The sequence below is a fragment of the Cucumis sativus genome, chromosome 7, assembly GCF_000004075.3.
Source record: "Cucumis sativus cultivar 9930 chromosome 7, Cucumber_9930_V3, whole genome shotgun sequence".
NCBI lineage: Eukaryota > Viridiplantae > Streptophyta > Magnoliopsida > Cucurbitales > Cucurbitaceae > Cucumis > Cucumis sativus.
Window position 1 is genome coordinate 19,701,786 of NC_026661.2, and position 14,028 is coordinate 19,715,813.

Below are 14,028 nucleotides of genomic sequence, written 5' to 3' on the forward strand. Positions count from 1 at the left end.
ATACAAATTTAGAACAATAATAATTAAGTATATATCAATACCTAAATATAGCAAAATGTATGATTATTAAATTTATATGGTTAATACAGTTTAACAGATTTTATTATATTTGTAACTTTTTATTAATACTATTATATTTAAATATAATTGTTATATTTGCAACTGTCGTTATAATGTTTATAATTAAGCTAATGCTTAAGGTCTATTTACAATTTAACTCCTATAGTTTCAAGAATTTCTCAAATTTTGGTTCTTATATTTTAAGTCTTTATATTCTTAAATGTCAAATTTTGATCATTGTACTTTAAAATATTAAAATTAGTCTCTCCTAGTGGTCTGTCATTAATTATATATAATAGCACTTTCACCATAGATTATTGTAAACAACAAAAACGGTTAAACGTATTTACAAAATATAACAAAATTTTAGATTATATCAATAAAATAGAAGAAATTCTAGTGGTGTTTATAAAATCCAAAATGCTACTATATTTGATAAATATATTGGCTCGTATTGTTAGATTTGAAAATGACCTTAAAAACATATTCACTTTATTTATTTTGTGACATTAAAATCATTATTAATACCGTTTCCTAATTCTAGATCTTAAAATATGTGAGCGAAAATTATATTATAATTTTCTTAACATTTGGGTTGGAGGTTTGTATCCTCAAATTTCCACTAAAACAACAATACAATACACTGTGATATAGCTGAATAAAGGATAGAAGCAAAATAAGCTTTTCTAAAATACTATGAAATTTAGCCAACCACAAACAAAATTCAATACAAAAAATAAATTGACAGAAACAAGTGAAAACAGGTAAGTAAAGTCTGGAAAAGTATATCATTCTCACTATTTCTTTTACAAAACTTGAAATAAATGATCAAATGAATTCATGGTCTTTCACTAACAAGAGTCACTTAGATTGAACAAATATGTAACTCGAACAATTGGGTTAGATCCAAAACGTCTATATTAACCTAATCTAACTCACCCCAACTCCACAACATCCTAATTTGAAGCAGTTCGAGGCGACCCCCAGTCCGTAAAATGACTACAAAATAATCTAATCTTAATCTAAGAAAATAACTAGACTTCAATCTTAAGGCTAAGCAGTTAACAAGTTAAGAAGAGGGGTTACATTTTCTTTCTTTCTGTTGATCATAAGGCAAGCGTGGGGAGGGAGAGAGTAAGGATTAGAGTGTACTTGATTCGCTTAGTTAAGTAGAGATTTACAAAATGTGGAGAGAAATGAAAGTGAGAAGGCAAAAATGGGAAAAGATGAACAAGAACAAAATGTTAGAGCTTCCAAAATCTACTGTCAGTTATCACTGGCCGATGCATTCGTGCTTCCATCTCCGAACACCTCGATGTTGCAGATTGGACATATCTGATAAAAACGATGGTGAGTGACGAGGTAGAACATCAAGTTAGAACAGAAATGGTGGAAGTATGATATGAGAATGCCAAGAAAATTACTGACTTTGTTGATGGTGAGCCATTTGGTTATGCATTTGTTGTGGTAGAAATGCTTGCAGGGTAATTTTATTTGTTTGTCCCCTCGCTTGTACCTCATTTGGCAAATCACACATCTGCAGTTGAAACAAAACAAGTACAATCAAATATTCCAGTAATGAATACTGTATCGAGAAAGTACCAAGATGTAAACATCTTCTTGTGTCTCATATGACTATCTTATTCGTAACATTGGTTAGAGGTTCGAGTTCAACATTGCTACACTAAAAACTAAAGAAACCAAAGTGAATGTATTAACGTGTACTATGACAGAAAAATGGATCCATATGACTTCAGTGTAGACACATTGACACCAAACCGATTAAACATCTCGGTTTATAGAAACTGTCATCTACATTGACACCAGACCGATTATTGACAGATGATTCAAAGTTATTCTGACAGGAGTCTTCTCATATACCCACCAAGTAAAGCAGATTAACAAAGATGGTGCAAGATAACTGAAATGTAACATTTGTCAAAAACTGACCTCTCATCGAGCTTTTTTCTTGAGAAAAAGCTCGTTAACTTGCATCGTGCAGTCGGAAGCAAACTTATTTGTTCTTCAGAAAGACCCCGACTTTCAGTTCCAACTGATTCACCCAAGTCCAACAGTTCCTGTAAAACCATATAAGATCATCTGCACAGTCATGGCTAAAGGCAGTCCTTTTATACTCTTCTGTTTTATACAATAAACTTCTGTGGATCCCATTTATTTGACAACCAACCATAGTTCATATGGCCATAAGAAACTAGCGGCTAGTTGATAATTGAGCTAAAAATCTTTTTCTTTAAACCAAAATAATCATGCGCTCAATAAAACATTGGTTTCAAGTGAAGAACAGCCTCAACTTCTATAGGGCAATCTATTGAAGATTTACAGAACATTTCTTAAAACATGTTCTTAAACAAATCTGGTTTGTAAATGATAGAGTTGAAATCATACCTCATAAGTCATGTGGTCAGGATCAATCTCATCTTGCCATGTAACCTGAAGAGACGAACAAAAGAAGACTGATACAATGAGCCCTACCAAATAAAAAAGGAACCTATTCCCATAGTTCAAAAGCAATGGAACTTCGTTGGGCACAAAACTGATCAGAAAGAGAAACTTTCTGACATAAACTAAGACTTTAAGAGTAATAACATTTGATGAACATTCTACAACCTTTGATGATAATAAGATGAAACCCTAGTTCATTATTTACTGAACTACGTGAAAGGATACCAAATAATTTTTTTACTAAGCCACGGTTCGTAAGGAGCATTAAGTAGATCATGGTCATAACAGAAAAATAAGGCATATTGCGAAATCAAGGAGAAAGCATCATACTTGAGACGTACTAGTTTCCTCCCGATGGCTTAAATCACCTGCAAAACAGGAAACAAGGTAACAAGATGCTGGTAAGATCCAAACGTACCAACGATTCAACAGGACGATGTGATAGTGACAAACTCATTGTTAGCTTTGAAAAGTATGAAATAAACAGACTCGGTATCAAATTTGTCAACACTTACATTCTTCTGGTATAGAATGAGCATCTACAACATCTTCCTCCACGGATGGCGCATAGGATGGTTCGGGGATTTCGACATTCATCGCTGAAGTAGGATACTCCCATTCCCTTTCACCAACATCCATTGAAGGTGGTAGATGGTGACTTTCCTCCGAATGGCCGTAATACGTATTCCCATGATCAGATACTCCAAATTTGTAACATTGCATATTCATTGACCAGTAAGCATTTCCCTGAGAAACAAATCACCGTGCATTTCCAATATTATTCTCTCAAATGACAAAACTCGAGCTCGAGCATTGACAAATAAATTGCATCAGTTTTTCATGACCCGCTCTGTTACCTGATCGAGCAATGGTACAGCATTGCCATAAGCAGGCACTTGATGTTGGTGAAGCCCTTGAAAGAAATCCATGAAGCTCTCTGTATTCGTGTAAGGAAAGCCGGTGTCCATGTAATGCAATTCCATTTGTCTATCCTCATTCATCTTAAGCAACAATCACAGTAACATTTGCAAAAAAGACCAAAAGGAAAATAACATATCAAACAAAATGAAATATGAAATGAACTTAAAACCTACATTGTCAAAGCTTTAGAATGAACTTATCCACAACAATCTGTTTGGTTGATAATAAAACTTAGAGGAAAAGATGAGAAAGCAAAGGAAATTGAAGATTTGAAATTTTCTATCCAATGAAATAGGAAACAGACCCTAAAAACATTCAAAAAAAACTTTAAAACAAACATGAACATTACACAAAACCAAAAGAAAAACTTACATTTAACTTCTTTTGTCTCCAAAACGAAAAACACAAAGAAAAATCTTATGATTTTTCTTACTTGATAGCCAAACAGAAACTTCCCCAAGAAACTCTTCACACTCTGACAGAGGAAAAATCTGAAGGAATTAGACAAATGTAGACAAATGAGTATTAAAGATGTTAAAGAATCCTAAGAATCAGATAAAAACAGACAAATGAGCAAAAAATAAATAGGTACAGATCCCAGTATTCATTAGAATCTTCATAATATCCACAATAAAAACAGAACAAAAAAAAAAGGCTTCTTCTTCTAAAACTTATCAAACAAACAAACAAACAAAAAATAAAGGCTTGAGAAATGAGGTACAAGAGAAGCTTGAAAAATGGAAGAATGACCTTAAACTCTCTCTCTAAAACTCCTTTTTTTTTTTTTTTTTCTGTTTCTCTCTCTCTCCAAAACTCTTGATTTCTGGCAGAGTCTTAGCAGAGAGAGATGAAAATGAAAGGAAATGGGGTTATATGGTTTTGTGTACCCTTCCTTTCCTTCTTTGTTCTTCAATTTGTTTTCTGGCTATAATCCATTTTCTTCCATCTCTTTGCAAAATGAAGGTTTTTAAGCTGCTTGGAATGGGCTTTGAAATCTTCTTCAAATGGCAAATGGGTATTTTACAAGTTTCTCTTTTTTTTTACTTGTATTTATTTCGATAAACTAAAGAGAGAGAAGAAAAAGATTGTATTTTTCTCGAAAAAATAAATAAATAAAAGGGTGGTCCACTCTATGTTCATGGCCTCATTTTATCTTATTTTATTTTTCTTGCTGGCCAAACATGTTTTTATGTCAGAAACACTATTCAAGAAAAATAAAATAAAATTCAGAAAAGAAAAACAAAGTTAAAGATATATATATACACACATATTGACGTGAATTATACTGTAGAATTTAGTATATAAATTCAACGAAAGTATGATCATATTCAAATATCAAAAGAACAGAAAAAATAATCACTGTTTTTCCATTAAAATGAAATTTTTACCATTTTTGAGAAGTATACATATTTTCCATAGAAGCAGAGAAGCTATTCTAGTTGGCAGAGAGCATGTTACAGAGATTAGGAATATCCCAAGGAACCATAAAGGGAAAACTATTATTTTTCTAAGAAATGGCATTTAAAAGGAAAAATACTTGAGAAAAATAAACAAATAAAGGAAAGGAAAGGAAGAGTAAAGGCAATTAAATTCAGTTGAGGTGAGACTGAGAGACAGGACATGAAGCATCAGAAGAACAAAATATAAAATAAAGCTTTTGTTTCTAAACTTAAGTCTTTATTTAATCCCTCACATGTTCTTATAACTTTAGGGTATGCCAATATATTCGTAACATGACCACGGTTCTAGTTTCGAAACTCTCTACTATATTTATAGATCTCATCGTAATTAAATATAAACTTTTATTATCGAAAATAGGTTCATAAAACTACATTGCTAGTATTATAAAATCAATAAATAAGGAACATACGACGTAAAATAATCAAAAATAACAATGCGTTGGATAACTCGTACTTGGTCATTGGAAGCATCGTTTAACAGAGATAGAGAGCAATAAAGAATTAAATATTGAAGGTAATATATCATAAGTTAATAAACTGACTTGTAGTAAACAGAAAAGAAAGAAAGAAAGAGAAATAATGCATTGGTACAACTTAGACGGTACAAAATAAAATGATGTGTTAGAAACAAAAGAAACAGAAGTGCTTTTGAATTTTTAGTTATTACCAAAACAAAGTTTCTAAAGTCTCTGATTCTTCTGATTCTGAATCTTATCCTTCTTCTCATCTCTTCTTTCTTTCTCTCTCTTTGTAGTTTTTCTTTTTCTTGTTTTAATAAATCACTTCTCTCACTGTTTTTTTGGCCCATCAAATCCAAAATACACACTAAAGAATGATATTATTTTACTAAAGTAAATTTTCATACCTGTATGTATTTATTTTCGTTATCGAAATCGGAAGTATAGAAACTAAAATTTAAGAAAATTGATTGGATGAGAAATGATATTTTAACGTATAAAGGTGAAAAAGGAAAAAAGAGGATAAGATTTTAGGAATAGTTTAATGAAAAATGTGTTTGTGTGTTTGAAATTTGGTGATGTAAAAGTGGAAGTAGTTGACAGTACCCAAAAAACAATTGCCTTGTCTTGTTGTATCTTAGCCTTTGCCTTTGCCTTTGCATTGTTTTGTTTATGTCTTCTCCCAATAACCCCTATCTCCTTCCTTTCCCTATTTCTTTACTATTTCATTCTTTTGGGGGAATGTTTTTAGCTGTGTCTCCTTTCCTTTTTCTTCTTTACTTTTATTTTCATATACTCCCAAATCTACTGTCATTTACCCAACTCTCTGTTCTTCATTCCTATCTTCTTCATTTCCATCTTTACATGCAATGGGTTCGTAACACAACCCTCTACTAATCTCACATAAGATTACGAGTTGTAGAAGTATATTGAGTTTTAGTAGGTGATTGTGATGAATTGGATTCTCATTCACTCTAAACAACAAGACATTATACGTAATTAACTCGATGATGTTTTAATGGCTTTATTGAGTAAGATTTTCTCGTTGAAGATGTGTTGTATGTTGAAAACTTAGTTAATACTTATGTTTCTTGTCACGTATCGAGAGAGGAGAATAACTTATGACTTTATTTCACGATGATTTTTTTATTTATTTAGAAAGATGGTTTTCTAGATAGCATTCTCCCCCTCGTCCACAACGAGTTGGTTAGGGATCAGAGTAATTAGTTTGTGCTACTATTACTATTTGTTGACTAAAATAGCAAGACATTTATTGTACACCCATGCATGACGTTTGTTTGACCGCTAGGTCAACAACCCTAATTTCATACTCCCTCTATGTATTATAATAGGTCATATAAACATACTTTTAAATGTAATTTGGATCTATTAACTTTAATGATAAATTTATAGTGTGAACAAATAAAATATGGTATTACTTACTTAAATACTCTAAATAGTATTCCTATAGTGTTCTGTGGTTGTTATTTGGTCATGAATTAAGTGTTTTTCTTTTAAGAATTCTAAAACGAGGTGTGAAAAAAACTTTATAGACAAAAAGTAGACTTATTAATCACTGCCTAAGCTTTTTTTTTTTTTTCTTATAACAATGTTTGAAATTTCTTTTGAATGTTTAATATTAAAACTTGCTCACTTAGCTAAGCATAAGAACAAAAGGTATTTTGAATAATAGATATTTGGTAAGTAAAATGATGAGATATTTGCTCTCAACATCATCATTATCTCCTACCTCCACACCTTCTAAGCAAAGTGTTAACCAAAACCCAATAGCTTAAAATAAAAACCTACTCCCTAATTATTAAAACATATATAAAAATATCACCGCTATAATATATACCGTCGTTTATGATATATACACCTAATTATCCACCGAACATACCATATTAAATTGTTTCCAAATCCTTACGTTCAACACATTCATTTCTCTCTCTTCGTAGGTTACCAAACAATCAAACATATCAACGATGGTCTCCACGTCACCAACGTAAACTCAATTCGATTTGAAATTTAAATAATATTTGAAAGAAAATGGAAAACAAATATGGGATTTGTGAAAAATGGGTCAGAGTCATAATCATATTTCCATGTGAAAGAAAGAAAGAAAAAAAAAAAGAGTAAAAATTGTTAGGCAAAAAGGACCACTACAAAACCTTGCTCCCAAGCAACGAATTAATTCTTTTGCCCTTTTTTCTAAAATATATTTATTGTTTTTTATCTTTCTAATTATTATATTAAAACCCAATTAATTTATTGTTTGCTCATTTCAGAAATTGGGAGAAAAAATTAAAAAAGTTGGTCAACAATTTTACAAAAATAAAATTGAAAAGAAGAAAAAGGGGAATTGTTCCAAAGACAGATTCTATTTAATTTGATTGAGTCAACCCCGCTGATGTTGGGGATTAGTTTCTCATAATTATGTTATTACTTCTAAGTTTGTTAATTAACTACATCTCATTGTACTTATTGATTAATTAAACTATTTCAAACTACACTTACTTCATTTACTTTTTAATTCAAATATCTACCGTGTAATCCATAGTAAATTTTTAACATAAATGCATGTTCGTAGTTTGTTTTTTTTTTTGTTTTTTTTTTATTCGGCTAAAATTTAACTTTTTGTTTGCTTTGGAATTATTTTCAAACAAATGATTTTTTTCTAAAAAATATTCAATTATTGGAGATAATAATACTATATACACAACATATAATTGAAATATCAAATTCGTCGTGATTTTTAAAAGTTAAAATTTTAAATATTAAAACATTTGGATGTAAGATTTAAAAAGTTGTAGAGTTAATCGAGATCTAAGGACTTTATATATATACAAAAAAGAAAATTAAAACTATATAGAAAAAAGACTTGGTCTAGGTGGAGAGAGGGTTGTAAGGTAGATTTAGTACTAGAATAACTAACAATTTCGATAATATGTGGAGAAGCAAAGTTCATCCAACCTTAATGAAGTGGTTTAGTGAATAGAGAGAAAAGATTTTGGTAATGTAAAAATTGGAAAATCTCCATACCATAAGTTATTTATTTATTTATTATATAATAATAATAATTGGAGAAATATTGAAGAGGTAAGTAACAAAGAGATGATTTGAAGGGTTGGGATAATGAATGAAAAGAAAAGGAAGGGGGAAATGGGATTCCCTATAAAATCTTTATAGAGACGTAAAATCAAACAAAAGAAACTGTCCAACTTGTTAGAGGACAAGACCAAAGCAAAAGGATGAGAATTGAGAATTGAGAATTGAGAATTGAGAAGAAGCTTTTTTATTACCAAACCATATTATTGTTTCTTTCTCCCCCTCGGACCCACTCTCTTACCTCTTTCTCTTTTTTTTTAACATATTTCTCTTTCTTTCTTTTTACCCAACCAAGCCACACAAAAATATATTTGTATAATCATCTACATTATTATTATTATTATTACCAACATAATCAAACCTCTTATAAAGGTTGATAGTACAATTACAGTATCAATTCAATTATATTTATTTTAAAACTTTTGTACTGATAATTAGAGTATCTATTCATTGGGTCATACTCATTTAACTTAAAATGTCACCTTAAACTTCAATATTAATTTATAAAGTGATACAACATGATCAAATTTTATTGATAAAATGTTTGTCTCAAGATTAATGAATTATTAAACTTAGAAGTGTATAGAAATATTCGGGTTAACAACAAAATTAACTCGATTGGTTATCCTAACCTAATTCAAAAAATTCGAGTTGAACCAAATTGAATTGGCATATTGATTTTTTTTTTCTTTTTATTTATAGTTTATTTTAGGTTTATATATATATACACACACGCATATACATACACATAATCGAGTTGGGACAAGTCAATTCACCTACGGTTTGAGTTACTTTTAGATTTATATATATACACGCACATAATAGAGTAATCTAGGTCAATCTAGTTATCGATTTTTTTAATAAGAATTATAGAGTTATTGAATGGTCTCTTTTGGCATTAAGTTTAGGTGGGCTACCAAATTTTGAATAGAATACAAAAATTACTACATTTATCTTTCCAAATTATGTTTGAAGATACTAATAATAGATTTGTTTTTACCCTTTCTTGCAAAGGACATTTTCTTCATCTTTTAGGAGCGTTTTTGTAACTACAATTTTAACTCGTAGTCAATCAGTTAGAAATAAAAGGCAAATCTATATAATTCTACTTGATGTTCATAAACATAATCTACATTATATGAGTAGGTAAATCAATCATTTGTGATTCTGTGATATACAGATTCATTTCCTAACGATTCTTTAATTGAAATGCTAATTCTCCATCGCTCAAATGAACTGAATGAAGAAACTTTATTGAATGGTGATATGATTATAAGCTAAGGACACTTTTTCTGGTACCCATAATCTCATCTCGAAAAACATAAAACCCCTTTTGACCCTCTTGCTAGGGAAAGACTACAAAATACATAAACCTTAAACCCTTCTCTTCAACTTGCTCTATTATTTTTAAGCTTTCAACAGCTAGCCAGAGTTCACTTTTCCCGACTCTCGCAAGTCTCAAGCCCATTAACAACCGAGGGGGGCCTAAACACACTAAGTGCTCTATAAACTCTTTCTCCACTATAAAAATGAAAGCCTACAAATTTGCTTCTTGCGATGAGACCAAAGTTGCCACATGACAACAAATCACGCCTATCTATCTTTACCCAATCATAACAAAAATCCTTCATATCAATCACAAATCTATCTATACTCGAAAGTGCCAATAAAACAAGAAGATTTTCCATAACCAAATGACATGACTAGAAATTTTTTTTGTCTATGTTTTCCTTGGTGGAATCGTACATGAATATTGTCCAAGCACAAGTCTTTGCTCTAAGGGCAACCTTGTTGACCCCCAAATGGCCTCCACATGGAAACATCATAATCATGGCTAGAAAAGGAGACCAGCCCTTGGGAAGGCTATATTCATCGAGAGGTGATAAGGTAAAAATTTGCCACCCACCTGTCTTTCCAGTCTGCTCTAAGGAGTAAACATTGGACCAATCCCTCATTATCCAAGGAGCTTGGTCAATAAAAATTCCCCAATAATCACCAACTTTACACCTAAAACCTCTGACAAAGAGATCTCTACCCCACAAAATGCTCCTCTAGATGAAAAGGGTGCTCGCCTATGGGGCCATAAGGAAGCCCCATCCACGAAATACTTATCCATCAAGATTTTAGTGACAAAGCCATTAGGCTCTCAAAAAATATTCAAGCTGTAATTAGCTCAAAGGGGTTGGTTGAAAAAATAACTTAATTCTATATTAGTCAGTTTATCTTGAAGTGCCCATATCTAATCTATATACTTTCAACAAATTTAAAAAGAAGTATACGTTGTTAGAAGGCTAAAAGAACTTCATACTATTGATTTGTTTACAACTTAGTCTCTTTTAGCATCTACTAGAAGGCTAAAAATTGCATTCCAATACTTTCCATGTAATTCCATGCAAACTTACAAACTAAGTGACATTAGCCACCTCGAGCCTCGCGTCTGGTGGCATCATGCAACAACTCGACATCAACACCATCTGGTGGAAGTTGAACATATCTCACCACTGATCCCCTGATGAAACAGTTTCTCACAGAAAGCTGAAGACAGAATTTGAACTCCATAAGTTTAATGACCACCAACAAAAAATTACATGTTCAGCTGACAAAATGTGAAATAATTGACTTAACATCATGGAAAAACAAGAATCTATACCATTCCTAAAATAATCAACAACCAACATCTGTCTTTCCACTACCATCTTCATAAAGTAGTTTGCAAAAAAATTGTTTCTCTTTTCAGAATTTAACTAAGAATTGAGGTGTTTCTTTACAATATGGGAAATCTATAGCAAGGACATGGAAAGAGAACAAGAGAAAACATGAAGATAACTCAAATAGAAACCCCGTTACCCTCCCCTTCAAATCATCAAATAAAAACAACAACAACAATGTCAATGACTCAATGGTTAAGACATCTTTATTTCTCTAGAGAGAATCTTCTAATTAAATGAATCAAAGTAACCTTAATACAAAAGAAGCAGAAATGAAAAGGGGTGCCTATGAGAAATGGTAAACAAAGAAAAACAAAATCAAAGTTGGCCTCGCCTCAAGTGTAGAAAATCAAAATAATTGATCAAATATATTGCATAAATATAAACACGTCTGGATACCATATGAGGGTATTTTTCCTGATCAACAACCCTGGTGTTTTCCAGTTTGATGTTGAGATACTGATCTACAGAATGCAGAGTTCCTCTAATTGCTAGGTCGTTCTTCAACTCAACTGTCACCTCTCTGCCCACCAAATCCTTGAAGTACGAGAAAAACAACTGACAAACAAAACGCAAATCAAATCAAAATCCACATACATAAACCAAATATTGAAAAAACCGTGAAGGCCAGGTTAAAGACACGAGAAGAAAAAACAAAAAAAAGAAGCAACAAGCAACAACTTGAGCACCTAAAGTAAGATAAACAGTAACGAAAACTTAAAAGACAGAAACCAGTATGTAAATGGAGTTACCATTTTCACTAGAGGTTTGAGGTGATAGCCTTCAGTCTATCTACGCGTGAAGATCAACGACTGTTGAAGGTTGAAATGTCGTCCGAGCTATCAATTGGGAAAACACGCCTTTTTGGATTTAGAGAATAAAAGATAATCTATATCTGTACAATAGATGATCTTAGAAAAAACACTTTCAGTTTTAATGAATTATTATAGCGTTAAAATAAATTGTTTGTAAACGATACATATTATGGCAAATTATCATCGTGTTAAATGCATAAATTTATTAATCATTATTTACTCCATCGAAGCATGCCACCAGTTGAAGTCCAGTGTCTATATATAAATCTAATACATTATAATCAAAACCTGCTAAATTATCCCCCAAAAAAAAAACACCGAATTCATCTGTGAGTGGTTTTGAATGGACAAAAATGCAAGACAATGAAAATGGGAAATGCAGTCAAGGTTAGAAAATAAATGAAAGAAAGTGCAAGAACAACAAGAAATACGAGGTAATCAAACACTAGGCAAGAGTTTAGAGATCATACCCAAAACATTTGATCTTCACAGTATTATGAAATATCAAAATGCCATAACAAATAAGGAATGGGTTTTACAAAAGACGAACCGCTAAAAAAGTGAATATATCAAGAACTAACGGATCTGAGTAAGAAATTGAAAGAGAGATAGTGGTTGTGAAAGATAGATAAAGGAGTGTACCTTGAGTGAAAACCGATGGTTACGGTGGCGCGTTGGCAGAAATGAAATCTTTCTGGCGGAAAGAACGGTTTTGTCTTACGAACAGTTTTAGGGTTCTATGGAGACGCCAACGATGAGTCGCAATTCTCGGGTAATAGAATGGGCCGATATTGGGCCGGTTGGGCCTATATTAAAACCTTTACCCATAGATGATTGCGGAAAATGTTTTTTTAAAAAAAACTTTTTTTATTTAATTGACTTTTTTTTTTGCCCCTCCCCAAATTTTGTCATTTCATCGAATTAATTTTTTAATATTTTTTATATCCACGAGTTTCTAGGTCTCGACTAATTTCAACCAACATCCCATTTTGGTGTCAAGGAAACCCCTAGAAAACTTTTTAATTTGGTTCATATATTTCAATTTTTACACTTTTAAATACGATGTGATATTAGATACTCATCTTTTGTCTTTAGTGGTAATATCTATTGACTCATTTAACACAACTACAATCGATCATGTTCAACTTTTTTTTTATTGCATTTAGAAAAAATTTAAATTTTACTTTGTAGTTATTTTAACTAATTAACAAACACTAATGTGAATATTAAGGAAAGAATATAAATTTAAAGTGATACAAAACTTTGACCTGGAGAGTGAAATTGTATCCTTTTGAAACTTGTATACCAAATTGAAATCAAACTCAAAATTTGTGAACCTCAAACACGAACTATTAGAAATTGAAACCTTAAACGTAGAATGAGCTATAATTACATGTATCGTTTACTTGAAATCGAAGACCGAAACACCTATAAATTCTTAAATACATTATATATATATATAATGTTTAGGATTATAATTGGCGTGGAAAAGAAATAGAAATGGAGTTTGTAAACAGGTGAAGTAGGTATTGGGTAACTATACAATTTCAATGCTTTGTTTTGTACATTGGAAAAATGTATGGCCCATGGACCCATCTCCCACCATCCCCTATCCTTCCATTCACTTCTTTTTCATCTCACTTTCTTCTCTATTTTACACTCTTTTTAACCATAAACTTTGAAACTAAACTATTCAACATAAGAGATATATTATTAATTAAAGAGAAAGTTACGTGCTCATTGGATTCAATTCATTATTCAACATCTGATAATCTTAGTAATCTCATGTATTTCTTCTTTGATTTCTTTGATCTGACTACATCATCCTTACTTGTCTTAAACTACTTTCAAAACTAAAATCTATCTCCACAAATCATCACAAAATCTTTTTCTCCTCGTTCAAATGTTTCAAGGGACCACCCAACAAAAGACTACTCTAGGTTAAGTATACTTAAATTTGAACCTCATATGATTGAGCTACAAAAAGAAAAATCTAACTTGTTAGTATGGATAGTAAATCTTTCTAACTATGTTT

At 31.4% G+C, this 14,028-nt stretch overlaps 2 protein-coding genes across 4 annotated transcripts; both read right to left on the reverse strand.

The window, feature by feature from the left end:
• Nucleotides 1-825: 825 nt before the first annotated feature.
• LOC101210160 (E3 ubiquitin-protein ligase BIG BROTHER) lies at nt 826-4,472 on the reverse strand. 2 transcript variants are annotated; one of them, XM_011661152.2, is made up of 9 exons: nt 4,195-4,472; nt 3,817-3,919; nt 3,381-3,524; nt 3,039-3,270; nt 2,854-2,891; nt 2,467-2,511; nt 2,011-2,138; nt 1,489-1,597; nt 826-1,395 (listed from the first exon to the last, which is right to left on the reverse strand). In XM_011661152.2, exons 3-9 carry the CDS (start codon nt 3,522-3,524, stop codon nt 1,327-1,329), a joined length of 765 nt encoding a protein of 254 aa, XP_011659454.1. In that variant the 5' UTR covers nt 3,817-3,919; nt 4,195-4,472; the 3' UTR covers nt 826-1,326. The 2 variants fall into 2 exon arrangements, with proteins under 2 accessions (XP_011659454.1, XP_011659453.1); XM_011661151.2 differs by having other exon boundaries at nt 3,817-3,935.
• A 6,180-nt stretch (nt 4,473-10,652) lies between these two features.
• LOC101205556 (sm-like protein LSM2) lies at nt 10,653-12,781 on the reverse strand. 2 transcript variants are annotated; one of them, XM_004135878.3, is made up of 4 exons: nt 12,636-12,781; nt 11,931-12,017; nt 11,578-11,736; nt 10,653-11,005 (listed from the first exon to the last, which is right to left on the reverse strand). In XM_004135878.3, exons 2-4 carry the CDS (start codon nt 11,931-11,933, stop codon nt 10,886-10,888), a joined length of 282 nt encoding a protein of 93 aa, XP_004135926.1. In that variant the 5' UTR covers nt 11,934-12,017; nt 12,636-12,781; the 3' UTR covers nt 10,653-10,885. The 2 variants fall into 2 exon arrangements, with proteins under 2 accessions (XP_004135926.1, XP_031744245.1); XM_031888385.1 differs by having other exon boundaries at nt 11,931-12,073; nt 12,636-12,748.
• Nucleotides 12,782-14,028: the final 1,247 nt, after the last annotated feature.

What these genes read in the sequence shown, in the direction of transcription:
- LOC101210160 (XM_011661152.2), bottom strand. Translation starts at nt 3,524, where the DNA reads ATGAATGAGGATAGACAAATGGAATTGCATTACATGGACACCGGCTTT. An exon ending in AGGAAACTAGTACGTCTCAA is followed by an intron (nt 2,512 to 2,853) that starts GTATGATGCTTT and finishes TCGTCTCTTCAG; the next exon opens with GTTACATGGCAAGATGAGAT. An exon ending in CTGACCACATGACTTATGAG is followed by an intron (nt 2,139 to 2,466) that starts GTATGATTTCAA and finishes ATGGTTTTACAG; the next exon opens with GAACTGTTGGACTTGGGTGA.
- LOC101205556 (XM_004135878.3), bottom strand. An exon ending in AGGAAAAATACCCTCATATG is followed by an intron (nt 11,006 to 11,577) that starts GTATCCAGACGT and finishes TTCTGTCTTCAG; the next exon opens with CTTTCTGTGAGAAACTGTTT.